Source organism: Nelumbo lutea, chromosome 4 (genome assembly GCF_056320005.1).
Source record: "Nelumbo lutea isolate HS-2025 chromosome 4, American lotus-T2T, whole genome shotgun sequence".
Lineage (NCBI taxonomy): Eukaryota > Viridiplantae > Streptophyta > Magnoliopsida > Proteales > Nelumbonaceae > Nelumbo > Nelumbo lutea.
In genome coordinates, this window is record NC_142687.1 from 40,159,216 (window position 1) to 40,174,827 (window position 15,612).

At 38.1% G+C, this 15,612-nt stretch overlaps 1 protein-coding gene across 3 annotated transcripts; it reads left to right on the top strand.

Moving 5' to 3' along the window:
- The first annotated feature begins 104 nt into the window (after window positions 1-104).
- CYCH;1 (cyclin H;1) lies at window positions 105-12,366 on the top strand. 3 transcript variants are annotated; one of them, XM_088986452.1, is made up of 15 exons: window positions 105-422; window positions 617-689; window positions 825-875; window positions 1,461-1,539; window positions 1,733-1,851; window positions 1,943-2,016; window positions 2,350-2,470; window positions 2,555-2,623; window positions 2,794-2,835; window positions 8,631-8,708; window positions 9,588-9,646; window positions 9,765-9,849; window positions 11,756-11,844; window positions 11,941-12,024; window positions 12,139-12,366. In XM_088986452.1, the coding sequence occupies exons 2-15, from the start codon at window positions 630-632 to the stop codon at window positions 12,140-12,142; spliced, it is 1,014 nt and encodes a 337-aa protein (XP_088842578.1). In that variant the 5' UTR covers window positions 105-422; window positions 617-629; the 3' UTR covers window positions 12,143-12,366. The 3 variants fall into 3 exon arrangements, with proteins under 3 accessions (XP_088842578.1, XP_088842579.1, XP_088842577.1); XM_088986451.1 differs by having other exon boundaries at window positions 357-528; XM_088986453.1 differs by lacking the exon at window positions 12,139-12,366 and having other exon boundaries at window positions 105-689; window positions 11,941-12,028.
- Window positions 12,367-15,612: the final 3,246 nt, after the last annotated feature.

Here is a 15,612-nt window from a genome sequence, read left to right on the forward strand (position 1 = left end):
GAAGCACGTGTCATTTTGGAAGGGCTGAATGCAGCGGCTTCTGGCTTTCCAAGGTGGGTCCCATTCGGCTATTTTAGTCTGAAAGCCCCAATCCACTGTCGGTCAGTCAAGGGCTGTCCACTACAGCCTGTTTGAATAGTTTCTTGGGAGGAACTAGCTTAACTCATTTCCAAACGAAGTTCAGATCTGTTACCAACAGAACGCTCCCAAGAGGCCCCAACCAGCCATTGCAGTCGGAAATTGGGAATATCTTTCAACGGGTGAGGAGATGTTCCCGATGTGCGGCTGAAGATTGGAAGCGTTTTGTTGGTAGCAGATTCCTACCGTCCCAAACGTGCCCATGGCCCTAGCAGTGCGCTGTTTTGCGCCTCCCTCTCCTGAGACTGAGAGAGCACTCCTCCCTCGTTAAAGCCTCTCTAATGGTGATTCGCGGTTCACTTGCAAAACCATGCCAAAACCCTAATCTGTTCGAATTTGTTTTCTATTCTCTTCCTACAAGTCTCTCTCGATTTTGATTCTCGATCTCTGGTGTTAACAATATAGACCTTCATAGATTTTTTTGTTTTTTGGTTTTTAATTGTATACGTATATTGAATTCCAGAGCTTCTGAATTCAGGGTTTCAGTCGCCATGGCTGATTTTCAGACATCGACCCATCGAGCTAAATGGATTTTCACCCCACACGATCTGGTAAAGCATACCATTATGTTCGTTGCTGTTGTCCCTGAATCAGATCTCCTTTAATGTAGGAAATGGAAGTTGTAAATTAAAAGAAGAAATTTGGTTATCTAATATGTGTTTTTTTTTCACATTTTATCCGTATAGATGGAAAAATACCAAGCTACTAATCAAAGAGCTATAAAAACACTGGAGCAGGTATGGAACTAGTCTTTTTTCCTGCATCCTATCAGTATTATAGTTACAGTAAGCGATCTGTGGTCAAATGGCTATTGGAATGATTTGTTTTTGTGGGCAATGGCTATTAGAATGAAATTATGTGCATTGTTTGAATAGAATATGTTAATGCAGTTCGTTCGATTTTATGCGCAGATGGTATTTTCTCTTTTTTTTTTTCTTTCTGAGAGGCAGTTAATCAAGAATATGTTGACGAAGTAAAATTAGTACTTGCTTGTTGGAAAAGTTTCAGGAATTGCACAAGTTCTAGAATATCAATACTTCATGCTCTTAGCAGAATCTAAAAGTGAGACATTTTTGATAAAATTGCTATCAAGATTAGGGATATTGACAATGAACGTCAAGGTACAACCGTTTCATATCTAGGGCATGATTTATTGACTTTTTATTAGAAAATAGGATATACCAGCATTCTTCTGAGGCAAATACTTTGGTGGTTTTATCTCATCATTGGAATTTATTTTGAGTTGGTTTTACTAATTGGTATTTCATGTCTTAATAGCATATGTGTTCTCATCAATGTTAGCTACTGATAACTTTTTGTAGTTTGGAGCAACACGTATTGAAGTAGATGTTGATGGATCACTGTCTTACCCAGAACCTCAGCTTGATGGAAAAAATCATGGTAATTTCTGTATCAGATTTCTAAGTTCTTCATCCTTCTCTTTGGACTACATTTATGTCTCTCCAGAAGTTTCCCAGTTGCTTGATAAGGCCATTCTTCTTTTTTCTTTTGACCAAGAGTTCCTGAAAGTTAGCTTATCAAAAAATCACTATATTCCGATGGTTGTGAAAATTTTATTTTATCTGCATCTTAGCTGAAAAGCATTCCCTTCCAAAGCCACTTAATACTGAAGAAGAGAAACTCATGCGGGTATTTTATGAACACAAGATTCAAGAAGTTTGTGGAGCCTTTGGATTCCCACATAAAATTCAGGTGTGTGAATTTGTAGTTTAGAAAATAAGGGCTGCTTTTAACATGTTGTACTATTACCTTTTCTTGGAAATGAAAAGTTTGTGCTTTGCAGGCAACAGCCATCTTATACTTCAAAAGGTTTTATCTGCAATGGTCTGTCATGGAGCACCACCCAAAACACATAATGTAAGTGCCTAGTTTTGATATTTCCATACATTCTTTGAATTTTTATCCTCTAAAACATTACAATTATATTAAGTCATATGAAAATGTTCTTGTTTCATCAGAATATGATTGTCAAAAATAATTGGTAAGGAACATACATTGTGCTTGAAAGTAATATTGATCTATGCATTGAATTTTCTTATGTGAAATCTACATCTTAGCCATATGCCTTAGAGTTTCTTATTGGTGATACAATTCTTTTTTAATCTGATATTCTTTTTTTTCTTTTTGGTTTCTTGATATTTTAATCGGGATTTTAGATGACTTATTTATTAGGCCCTTTAATATGTACAGGTTAACTTGCATATATGCATCATGTAAAGTAGAAGAAAATCATGTTTCCGCAGAGGAGCTTGGTAAGGGGATTCAGCAGGACCATCAAGTGATTCTCAATAATGAGATGATAGTTCTTCAGGCATGGATATGCTTTGCATGTTATTGTTTTATCTCACTGCTTTTTTCATTCATCAGTTTCAAGTATTTATTTCTTTTTATGCAGAGCCTCGGATTTGATCTTATTGTTTTTACACCATATCGATCAATCGAAGGCTTCATTGATGATATGGAGGTGGGTTAAGGCATATTTACTTTTCTATGACCTTATACACATTTTTGTACCACAGACAGATTCTACTTCCACTCAAGGATTTTATTTTATTATTAGTATATCATGTTGTTGTATACTTATTTTTTGCTCATTTATTTTTTATATTATAACATTTTGTGCTGGGTCTTCAGGAGTTTTGTCAAGCTAAGAATGGCCAGCTACAAATGTTGAAGGTGCCCTTTCCATCTATCTATCTATGCATATATACTGCTTACCTGCTTTGTTGTCAATTAGCTTTTTATGACACTTTCAAACAAAGGTTTGACAAACATGTAGTCATGTTCCACAGATATGCATTTAAGTGAAGGTGTATGAACATGGCTGCTGCTTGTTTATAAACATGGACAATCAGCAGATTTTTTAGTTCATCCATGATCACTGATTTAAAAGGTGTGCACCTAGGTGCACAGGCAAGGCGCATTTTGGGGTATGCGCCTCACCTAGGTCCTAGGCGTGTGCCTGGTGCACCTGATGCGCCTTGCGCCTCAGCCCAGGCATGCGAGAACCCCCTATTTGCTAATGTTGTCTATTCATTCATTACAACAAAATATCTTCTTAAAAGGCAATGAAAGTTATAAAATGATTATTTTTTATGTGAGAAATAAGAATTTTAGACCCTAACATAGACTTGTTCAGGCTTGCCTCGAGGGGTGTGGTACAAAGGCGACTCATAGAATCAAGAGTGCAATATGTTTTACATCACATTAGCTACTTGAAGCAATGCAATTAAGGAAAAAAAAAGAGATTGTGGGTTTTACATTCTTGAAAATGCTTTATATGTTTGCTTTTATTTTTAAATTTTCATTTGAATATGCTTTACATGTTATGTGTTTGTATTTTAATTTTAGATAATAGGTTTTTTAAAACATTTATTTTAAAATTTAAGTTTATATTTTTTATTAACATTATGTTTAATATTTTTTTGCATTTTTTTAAATTTTTTTGGCATTTTTTTACCTTTTTTATTTTTTAGCTTTTTTTTTTAATTTTCCGCCTTGCTTAAAAAGGCGTGCACCTCGCCTTGCGCCTCAGGCACAAATTGGCTCTTGCGCTTTTTTTGTGCCTTGCACTTTTAAAACATTGTCCCTAATGTACTATTGTCTCCCAAACTTGTGACTTGTGAGTGGATATCATTAACAAAACAGCCAAATTGATAGGATAGAATCAATCATATTTATCTGCAAAGAAATCAGCAATGACATTCCAAAAAAAAAGAAAAGGTTAGGTGTATCCAGTCTACCCCTCCGAAGACCCCAAATATCTTGGACCAACATTGGATAATGGTCTCTCTTTAAACCTGTATAAGTAAACATGCAATGTGATGAGGGTTCAAGCTGAGTATATGGTGATGACAAAATCCAAGAGAATTGCCTAAAAATACAAAATAGAGGCAAGATAATAACATTGTTTGAAAAAGTGCATGATGCTTACACCTTGAGGTTCACCCTACTTGTGGCCCATGCCTTTAAAATATGAAGTACTTTTCTTACACCTTCAGATGCCTGGCTTAGGTGAATGCTAACCCAATAAGACTTGCATCAATTCATCCTATTTACAGCCTTTCTAACTAAGGAACCCATGGTAGATTCTGTTGACCTTTGACCCATTTGAACAAGTGATTAAGTTGAATCTCAATAAGTTCTACCTAAACTTACTAATAAATTGCTGTAAATAGTAAGCATGGAACTATAGAAAGAACTAAACTCATAGAAGCAATAACCCAAAATAGATTAAAGATACTCTACTTAACAGAGTAGGAATTAGGAAAATCTGGGAATTATAGATTCACATGTAAAGCATAAAAACTCAAGTTGAGGTTTTGGTATTCTCTTAAACAATTCTTCCTGTAATTTTTATAAAACAGCATTTGCAATAAGCCCAAGTGTAAAAGCTATTGATACTGAAATGCCAATTGCCAAATTTATTTCAAAGGCAGAAAAGGAATGCTGAACAAAATGCTCCTCACATAAGCAAAGAGTCATGGACACCAATGCAACAAAACCATAATACATAGACTTATCCTCTTCTTTACTAGAGTTTCCACTCTAGATGAAACCTAACAGGCTAAGACAAGGAGGAAAAAAGAAAACAAAGAACTAGAAAAAGGGAGCAAGGCAGGGCTTCATCTTGTTTTACGGATTAAAGTTTGTTAGACTTAGTCTCCTTACAAGCTCTTTGGATTTGATAGTGAACCAATCGACTGAAAGGGATTAAAGAGGGGGTTGAGTCATTGGCAAAGACACTGAAGTATGGGTATAAACATAAGGGGTAGGTCTCGATAAGGAGAACGTGAGGGCTAGGGCCCACATAGTAGATAGTTATGCAAAAGGGAATGTAGGTAGCATTCAAAGAGGAAGCTTAAGGGTTGTGAAGGGTAAGGATAGTATTGGAAAGAGAGGGAAGTGGGTTTTAGGGACTTGTGTCTTCTCTCGAAGAGGAAAAAGAAAGAAAAAAGATGGGACTGAGGAGGTGATTGCGTTTGGGTTGTGACTAGATACAAGAATGGCAAGAAGGTTTCGATAACATAGAGCCCCGAGTGAGAGGGTGGTAAGGGAACGACAGGGGGAAAGACACATGTCACACATCAAAGGATAAAGGAAGATCTTCAAACAATGGAGAGGAGGTCGGGGTCTGGTCCATGGTTCGTTCGGCTTGTCTAAGAGTCTGGTGTTCAAATTACAACAATACGGATCACAGACACTCAGCATGTGGAGCCCTTCTTTAGGTGGGGTGAATTGGGTAGTTGAAGTAGGGGCAAACGAGGTGCATTCAAGTGACCCTATTGTGAGTGTCTCCTCCAACACTACATCAGGCCCCCATGTCAATGTTTCTTCTCTTCTCAAGGTTATTGAGGTGAGTGAATCTTCTAATTTCTCTAACTCAAAAGAGGGGGATTAAGTAGGGAGGAAGATAGAGGAGAGAAAAGTTGGAAAGGATGAAGGGAAGGGGGGAAGAAGAGTAAGCTTGATGGTGTGGATGAGAGTGGGGACCAATTACAGCAAGTGTATAACAGAAATAGGAAGGAGGTGTCTCAAGAAGGTACGGGTGTTAAGGAGTCTAGGGGGACTGAGGTAGAGAAGGGGGAGATTGGTACCGAGGGTGGGGCATGGGGGGCAGGTGAAGCGAAAGGGGACAGGGGGGGAGAGAAGACAAAGTTGGGAGCCAAGGAGTCGTGGAAGGAAGAGTGGAGGTCACTAGTTTGGTGGAGAGACAAATTGAGGTTGGAAAGTGTTTGGGGCTTTTCTTATTGGGAAGGGAAGGTGTTGTTAGAAGAACATTTGAACATTTTGAGAAAGCCAAAAGGGAGGAGAGTGAGAAGAAAGAAAGTTTGGAGAGGAGAAGGAAGGTTGGGATGAAGAGGAAGGGGAAGAGTAGGGAGATGGGAGAAGGCTATTGCTGAAAGGAGGGGAAAGGTAGGAAGATGAAGTTATTAAGCTGGATGTGGTGCTTTTACAAGAAACAAAATTGGAGTTTGTTGACATGAGTTTAAAAAATGAGATTTGGGGTTATGATGCTAGAGATTGGATGGCTCTGAATGCAAAGGGGTTGTATGGCGGTATGATGATTATATGGGACCCTAGATGGATGAAGAAGGTTGGGGAAAGGAGAGATGTTTACTCGATTTCAATGTGTCTTTAGGAAGTTGGGGGCGACTAGTGTTGGGGCAGTGATTTAAAAGGCGCACCTAGGCTCATAGGCAAGGCACATTTTAGGGTAGGTGCCTCGCCCAGGTCCTAGGCGTAGCCCTTTCAAAAGGTGCACGCCTGGTGCGCCTAGTGCGCCTTGCGCCTCAGCTCAGGTGTGCACCTTTTGAAAATTTGACGTTTTTTTGCTTATTTTTATTCTAGTGGTTGGGCCGGAGGCTCCGGCTCTGAACCCCCATGCCACGCCCCTCAAGGCAAGCCCAAACAAGTCCATCGCTCGCTCACCAAAGGTAATGTTGTTCATTCATTCATCTTAATAAAATATCTTCTTAATAAAGCAATTAAAACTATAAAATCATTATTTTTGTGTGAAAACTAAGAATTTAAGACCCTAACATGGACTTGTTTGGGCTTGCCTCGAGGGGCATAGCACAGAGGTGGCTCGTAGAATCAGGAAATGGCCAATATCTAGCTATCTTGTGGAAATTGGATAGGTTTCTTTTCTCAGGAGAATAAGTGTGGGAATGAAGAGGTTTGGGGAGTTTATCAAAGGAAATGGATTAATCTATCCACCACTGAATGGAGGTAGGTTCACTTGGTCAAATGGCCAATATCCAGCTATCTTGTGGAAATTGGATAGGTTTCTTTTCTCAAGGGAATGGGAGGAGCATGTAGGGGGTGTGGTGCAGGAAGCTTTACTGATTTTTTTATCAGATCATAAACTTATATTGAGAAATTTTGTTGAGAGATCAGGAACAAAGCCATTCAAGTTCGAAAATATGTGACTGGACCCATAGTTTTCAAGGTGCCAAGGCAAGGCTAGGCGACAAGGGGGCGCTTAGTCGCCTAGGCGATGGATTTTTTTTAAGTAAAAACATGCATCCTAGGGTAGTTCCCTAGGTTCCATAATCATATTTCCTTAATAAATATCCATAATTTTCATAAGAAAAGTATAAACTTCATGTAAAGTATAGAAAATCAACATATTCCAACATATTCATGAGAAGAAAAAGAAGAAAGAAAGAAAATTCGAAAAATATAGGGGCTGAACCCCTATTTCTGTTATAGGAATAGAAGAAAAGAAAAGGTGGGAGAAGAAGAAATTAGTATATAAAAACACAAAATTAGTAAAGAAAAAGAAGAAAATGTATTGATTGGACAACATTTTATGTTCTTTCTTACTTATTGGTTCAGGTTTTGAAGTCTTTGAGGGTTCAATACAGCATTTAGAAATGTTTGTGTTGATTAAAACCTAACAAATAAGAAAATAACAAAAAGAAATAGTATATAAACACACAAAATGAATATTTTAGTTTAAAAAATGTCTATTTTATAATTATAACCTCAAAAAATTAAGAACAAAAGTTTGTTATAACACGCTATAGAAATCTGCTTGGCGATTAGGCGAGGCGAGACTCCAAGGGCGCGTTGTCGCCTAGGCGCCCACCTAGGCATCGCCTTGACAACTATGGCTGGACCATCCTAACTTTAGGGTGTGGGTAGAAAGGAAATTGGGGTGACCTGCGATTTGAAGGATCTGCAGGTTTCAGGTTGGTGAGAAAATTGCAAGTGTTTGAGGAATTAAGGGGGTGGAACAGGGAGGTTTTTGGTGATGTGGTGAAAAGGAAGAAAGAGATTCTTGAGAAAATGGCTAGACTGGATAGAATGGAAGAGGAAGGGAGCTCTTCTCAGGAAGCTAAGGTGGAGAAGGAAGCACTGGAAAGTGAACTGAAGAGACTTATTTTTAGGGAAGAAGTGAGCTGGAGACAAAAGTCAAGGGTGACCTTTTTTAAATTAATATAAAAAAAAAGAGAAAAAGAACATTGGTGGAGCCACCATTTTATTTAATGTAAGAGAGAGAAAGAGAGAGAGAGAGAGGGATAATAGAAATTACAAAAGAAAAATAAACCTCTTTATCCTTCTTTCTTTTTTCCATCTCAAAACCTTGAATCTTTTTAAAAATTAAAACTTTTAAGTAATAACTTCAAAAAAAAGTGTAAATGACATATATAGTATATAATAGAATGTATAAACATACATGTCAGCAAGATGTAGCCATAGAAATAATATTATAACAAGGCATCTACCTTGTGATTTTGTTGCCTAAGTGGGCACGTTATCATCTAGCTGGGCTCCTTGTTGCCTAGATTGGCACCTGGTTGCTTAGAGAAATGCCTTCTTGCTATAAGTCTAGATGCTCAGGTGAGGTGCCCAACCAAGGGTGCCTAGGCAATGCCTTGACTACTAATGATTATATTCACCAGCTTTTTCTTTTCCTTTTTTCAACTGACATGTTTTGTGCTTCTATCTTGATACTTTAACAGGATTTACGAGAAACTGCAAAGTTGGAGGTAGATAAAACAATGCTTACAGATGCACCACTTCTCTTCCCTCCTGGACAGGTATTCTTCAATTAAACTTCTTGTGTAGCATAAGGTTGTTCATCCAAAGTGGTTATTTCTGTAGTAAGGATTGTTGGGAAACATTTGTAATATAGGACAGGTTTAACAATGGGTAAAATTGATTTGATCTTTCTAATAAAGACTATGAATCACTTTGATGAGTTTTTGTCAATCTTGGTTGCCATAGCATGAAATAACCAAGAGCGGCATGGCCAATGCCCCAGGTTTGCAACCTGAGAAAGGTTAGATATGGAGTAGGACTTAATGGGAAAGGTGTTCATGCTAGGGAGCTTTCTGAAGGGTGGCCAAGAGCTTCTGGTGGAGACTGGAGATCATGCTGGGATTTGTTGGCAGAATTTGGAAGGAGTGAAATATAAATAAAAAACTGAAAGAAGGATGCTATGACTTTGTATTGATATTAGTTCTTTTGCCCATGACTGTATCTTATATTTTACGCATTTTAAGACTTTGGACAAGGCATTTCAAGTCCATAATACCTTGATCATTTATAAAATGTTGTATAGAAACAATTTTGTCTTTTGCATACGGTTCTTGCATATGGTGCACTGTTCCCTGTACTCCATATATGAATATTTCAATTTTATTTTCAATTAAAAAACTTTGTTTCCTGCTAAAAGGAAATGTTTGATTTAAATATGCACTGTGTCACTATTTGCTAGTAAACAAAGGGTGAATAAATTCTTTGATGTCATTTCCAACTGTAGACATGCTCTAGTGGGCTTTAGAATTAAATGAAGTTGAAAAGGTGGCTATCATTTGAGATCTTGCTCTTACAGAGGAAATCCAGATTGAAAAATCAATTGTTGGTTTTGGCTTATAAGGGCTATTATTTATGATGTTTCTTTTTGTTTTATGCAGTTAGCATTGGCTGCTCTACGTAGGTCAAATGAGGTACACAGAGTCATCAATTTTGAGAGGTTCTAAGCTTTTCCATCATGCACTCATCATATTTCATATTCTCTCTCTTGCATGTGGAATGCTCTCTTGTTCTAACTAATTATTCAACTTGCTCCAAATTTTCATAAATCTCTGCAGATACCTGGAGAACATCATCTCTCGTCAACATTCTGCACATAGCATTTTGGAGCTTACTGAATCACTGGATGACATAGACTCCTGGGTACTAAAAATATCTTTATAACCTCTAGTAATTCAAAGTACTGCGATTTTTCGAACTTTACATCAACATAAAGCAAAATTAAGTGATTATTAATATTTTAATGGTTTATCAAAAAAAATATTAATCTTTTAGTGGATATCAGGGTTTGGACAATCAACAATGAAGTGCCTGTCTTGGTCTTTATCTGAGATTGTGGCATTATAGACAAGTCTTGACTGTAAACCACTAAAATTCAATGTACTGAACCCGGCTGTTAGCATTGATATTGCTCATCTTTATAAGGGATTAAGGGTTCCTTGATATAATATTGTCCTACCCTCCAGATTTGGAGAAAAAGAACAGTAGGATACATGATTTTCTGTCCACCCTACAAGTTTGATGTGTAGATCCTGGTTTTTAGCATTGATGGAAACATAGGAACTCCTTAACTACATTAAAAGTTGAGCCTAAGGGATTAGTGCCTTTTGTTGGGAAGTTTTCCTTGAAAAGTGTAACACTTGCAACTTACTCCAAAGAAAAAGGCCTAATTGGTGTTTAAAACCACACTGGTGCATTCTTTGTAAGAAAAATGGTGAGACTTGTTATCACTTATTGGTTTCTTGCCCATTTGTTTTAGAAATCTGGTGTTGGTTTTTCTATCTTTTTGGTTGTAGGTGGACCCCCCCCCCCCCCCTTTCAAATGTACAAAGCCTATTCCATTCTACTACTATTAGGGGGCTGAAGAAGAGAGGGAAATTCTGTGGAGGTGTGTAAGAACAGCTATATGTTGGACAGTCTGGGAGGAAAGGAACCAACGGACCTTTCATGGGAAAGAACGAAATAAGGGTGTAATCATTGAACTAATTTCTATAAGGGTGATTCATTGGGTTAAGACTTTGCAAATTTTTGAAAACTATTTAGAAGGAGATATCATCAGGAAGTGGAGAGAAGTGGCTTGGTCAGCTCCAAGGAAGAATGTATCTTACCCAGTTTGATCCCCTCCAGCTTCAGGGTTCACTAAACTAAACTTTGATGGTAGTAGTGAAGGAAATCCAGGCCTGTTGGGTATAGGGGGAGCTTTCAGGGATGATGAAGGTCAAATTATCGCATTGTATTCTGGTTCTGTTGGATGGGGGACTCTCTTAGAGCTGAAATATTGGCTGTTTTGAAGGGTTAAAAAGAGCTCAAGAGTTAAATATCAAAAAACTGATGGTGGAAGGTGATTCTAAGTTGGCTATAAACTGGTTAATGAAGGATAATTCTAGTTTGTGGAAGTTTCTAAATGAAAAGAAGAAAGTTAGACATCTCATACAAAATATGGAAGTCAAGTTTCAATGGACTAAGAGCTGCGCCAATTCCTTGGCAGATTCATTGGCCAAACAAGGGGTGGGAAGAGAATTTTTTCTGGGCAATATTGTAACCTGAACTGCTGCTTTCTTGGGAGGTTTAAGAGTTTTTACCCCTCCTTTTGTATCTTTCTTTATTAATATCTATTAATAAAAGTCTTTGTTATCAATCAAAAAAAAAAAAGTTGAGCCTAGGGGAGGAAGGGCCCTGCCTGACTTGATCAATGACTTGGAATAGCCTATCAATTTGGTGGTGAAACCAAGTTTGAGTTGTACCTTAGTTGCATGTCAGTACCTTGCTATAACCATCTCAAGAAGCTGGAATCTTGAGAAATTGCCATATCAAATTCCATTTTTATATCTGTCCTCGGGGTATAAGTTTCAGAAGCTCTTGATTGCTGTTGCAGCCTCTATATCTCTCTCCTCAAGTGTTGATAGAACTGTCAGGTTACAAATTGTTACTCTTTAATACTCTTAGCAATGCCCAGGGATTAGCAGCAAAATGTACATGTTTCTAACAATAATCTCCATCTTGTCAAGTATGCACTCTTTACATCATTGAATAATGACCTCTTGTGTAGGTGAGGAAACTCAATATTCCTACCACCAAAGATATGAGGCACATTGATCGGAAACTCAAGTCATGTTTGGATCCAACCTCACAGGATGAGTACTTTCTAGACACTTGCATACATCAAAAGCATTTTCATGATTGTAATATCCTTCTCTTTCCTTGGATTGATGTTGGTATTGGTTTGTTTGATAGGAGTAAGAAGCGGGACAAAAAATCAAAGCACAAGTCCAAAAGAACTTCCAGTGAAATGCAAGGCATGCCTTCTGTTGCTCCATTGTAAGTTGTACCTCCTTTACTTTTTATAGCACTGGGAGTTATTATTCTTAGCTCTGATAATTGATTTGATTTCAACTTTTGTAATGATACTGATTAATTAGTTTTTACTTTCAGGTAAATATACTTTTTCTTCACATTCCTTGAGTTTGAAACAGCTTCATCATGTGAATGTTTACTTTTGCATGCAATGAGCAATTCTTTGGAGATGGAGTGTAGAAAAATTTTGTGATCCTGAGCAGACATTGTATGTATAATTCTTGTCAAATAGCTTGTAACAGTCTGAGATTGCATGTAGTTTGACTAACCACAGTGGTAATAATGATATATTTCATCTATCAAAAAGAGTGGTAATAATGACATAGGTTACTATTAGTAGTTCAGTACATGTCATGGAGGAGATTTTATGGGCGTATTATCATTGCAAACCAGTTAGCCATGTAGAATTGATAATGGGGTTCTTTACCTTGGAAGTTAGCTGTCGTCTATCAAATGGTTCAAATTTATGCATTTCATCACCCAGAAGAAAGGCAAAATTTTGAAAAATAAGCTTCTTCATGTCATTCACTTTGTGTTAGATGCAATTTTCCATTGTCTTCAGTCCTTGTCTCCTTATTTTGCAAGTAAAACCATGAAACTGTTTTCTAGCAAAACACGATTCAAAGTGAACCAATTTTATACTGTCGTGAGCAAAGTTCAACATATCGCAATGTATTGGTGTGTATCGAGCAATATGTATCAGTTTTGAACCCACATGATGTGCCAAATAAGGGGATTTAGGACATGTGGCCACTTTTCGTTTTTGAATTTTGAATGACCTTTCTCAGGGATACCCTGATTATTCTTGTGGTCTAGTTTGGAAAGATTACAAATACAAATATGTACAGTACAAATACATACAAAATATAAGTTTTTGCATTCTACAAATTTATATATATATTCCTTCCAAACTGAGCCTGAAGATTGAAACATTATTTTGGGTATCATTTGAAAGGGATACACAACTGGGGTAGTCTATCCTCCAACCCAGGTGCAGGTGGGATTTGATCCCAAGTCTGGCACCTTGCTACATTTTTAATCTTAGTGCACCGCATCATTGAATTCGATACTTTGAACCTTTGCTGGGAGATGGGATGGCAATGGAGGCATAAAATGATTAAGCTAAATTTGATAACTTTTATGAGTTTATAAATGCAAGTTCTTGTTTTGATTTTGGTACAGATTATAAAAGCTAAATTTGATCATTTTTGTCTTTATGCATCGTAATTTATATCATTACCTTTACTTGCACACATGCCTAGTTCGTGCCCTCACACTAGTGTTTATAAATACAAGTTCTTATGCGATCTGCCAATCTAAAACAAACATCTTATATTTGGGCTTGGGACCGGTAGTGTAATGTCAACTCAACAAGTTCATATACCAACATAATTCTTTGGGTAAACTACAAGACCCCCTTGTACTTTGTTTTGCAACAAAGACCCCCCCCCCATGCTATGACCATGAGACAAAGACCCCCTTTTGTTAGTCTTCCGTTCAAAAAGGCCGTTGCAATATTTTTTAATCCCCATATTACCCTCTAACAAGAAAAACATTGTTCATCTTCCCCGGCCTCACGATACACTAACAGCAACGGCGGTAATCTCCTCTACCTCAGATTTCTTCACATTTCTCTCTCTCTCTCTCTCTCTCCCTCTCCTCCAATCTCTCTTCTTCCCCTTCCCCTTGACAGCGTTGGGATTGAACCCATTTTCATGATATTCTTCGCTCTCGGACGGAGCAGGTGCAGAAGCGGCGACAATGCCCCTAAAACCCCTATTGTCATTTTGTTGTCATTGTCAAGCACCAGGTTGAAGAGGGCACTGGCTGTGTGTTCCTGTGCCTCAGCGAATCCACCTCATCAATCAATGGTGGTATAGCCCCTGCATGACCTTACGATCTTCACCTTGTTGACCTTCTCCAATGATAGATTCACCAATGTTGCCACCGCGTTTATCTAAATAGTAGAATATCGTGATACCAGGAGAGGTCGCAGGGCTAACAGCAATTGAGGCACACTGAGGGTAGCCCTAATTTCTTCTTGGGTTCTCATTACCTTCCTCAAAGAGATCACGGCCTCCTCTACTTGAATACAAGAGATCTCTTGAGCTTAAAAATGAATTCGTCCTCTTCAGATGAATTGGGGTTTAGATTTTCGTCATCTATGGTAATCTCAGCGAGGCGCATTATCTGGTCTGCTCGATGTGACCAGTGCTTCTGATGGGGGAGAGTCCCTTTCTTGGCTCCACTTGGTGGTTTTTACATGGAAAAAAAAAAAAAAGAGGAAGAAGGGGATTTCTGGAATTTGGAAGGTGTTTTACCAGAATTTTTTGGAGAAAAAATGACCCTAGGTGGTGCCGGTTCTTAATTTTGTCAATCGGAAATATGGTCCAGCATTAGGGTATGGAGGTGAACCAGAGGGAAAGAATGATAGCAAAATTCAGTGGGCCATGTCGTCATGTCTAAAGAACATGGGTGGCTCTTCATCGGCACTTATGATGGTTTCAATGGCCCTGATGCACCGAAATTCTTGATGGGTAATCTATATGGTGCTATGGTCAATGAACTCGAGGGATTGTTTTGGGATGCTGAGAAAGATTCTTCAATGCTTACAAGGCAAGAAAATGGGAATAACGACTTAGAAAATGTAGTTGGTAATGAAGGAAATGAGCCAGGCCAAGGGAACTGCCGAAGAGGTTGCAAAGGATGAGGTAGTTTAGATGTTCTAAAAGGATGGAAAGTCAGAAAAACTGAGGTGAAGGGATTGCAAAGGATGAGGAAGTGAGTCAAGAGAAATGTGGCGATGTGGGGACCAAGGATGAGGAAGTTTTAGAGGGTGAAAAATATTTGAATCCACCATCTTTAAATAGTGGGTAAGTCAAGAGAGTGACTTTCCAATCAGAGCAGGCGGTCTCAAGATGGAAACTTCTTTGGGAATTTCTTGTCAAAGTTGAGGCAGATGATGGACTTGATCTTTCAGGTTTGGACAAGTTTGATTTTTTTGTTGACGGTGCACTTTGCATCATGGTTTTTAAAACCAAACCGGATCGGACTGGAAACACCGGGAACTGGTCAGACTAGTTCTGTTTCATCCTAGAACCGTTATTTCACCAAAAACCGTTGATTTCGTCAGCAAATCATTGACCCAGGTGATTGAACCATTTGAATTGTCCAACGGTTTTGGCCGTTTTTTGTTTTTTTATTTTTTTTGTCAGAATGGGTCGTCCATTCGATTCGAATGGTTGGACCATTCAACCCGAGAACCGGACCCTAGCCCGTTCATTGTCTGATTCGGTTTTAAAAACCTTGCTTTGCATTAGTAACTCTGGTTCTTCCATGACGAAACGATCGTTGTTGTTGTCCAAACTCAAATATGGGTTTTCTAGGAACAAGGAGGGTCATACTAGGAAGTTTCAAGGAACAAGGAGGAAAAGATTGTTGTTGCTTTGATTTAGTTTGAGTTTCAAGGAAAAATACAATGAACGGTGTCTTCTTTAAAAGGGTAATTTTGGAATTTTAGAATGTTATAAATCGCATGTGACATCATGTGTG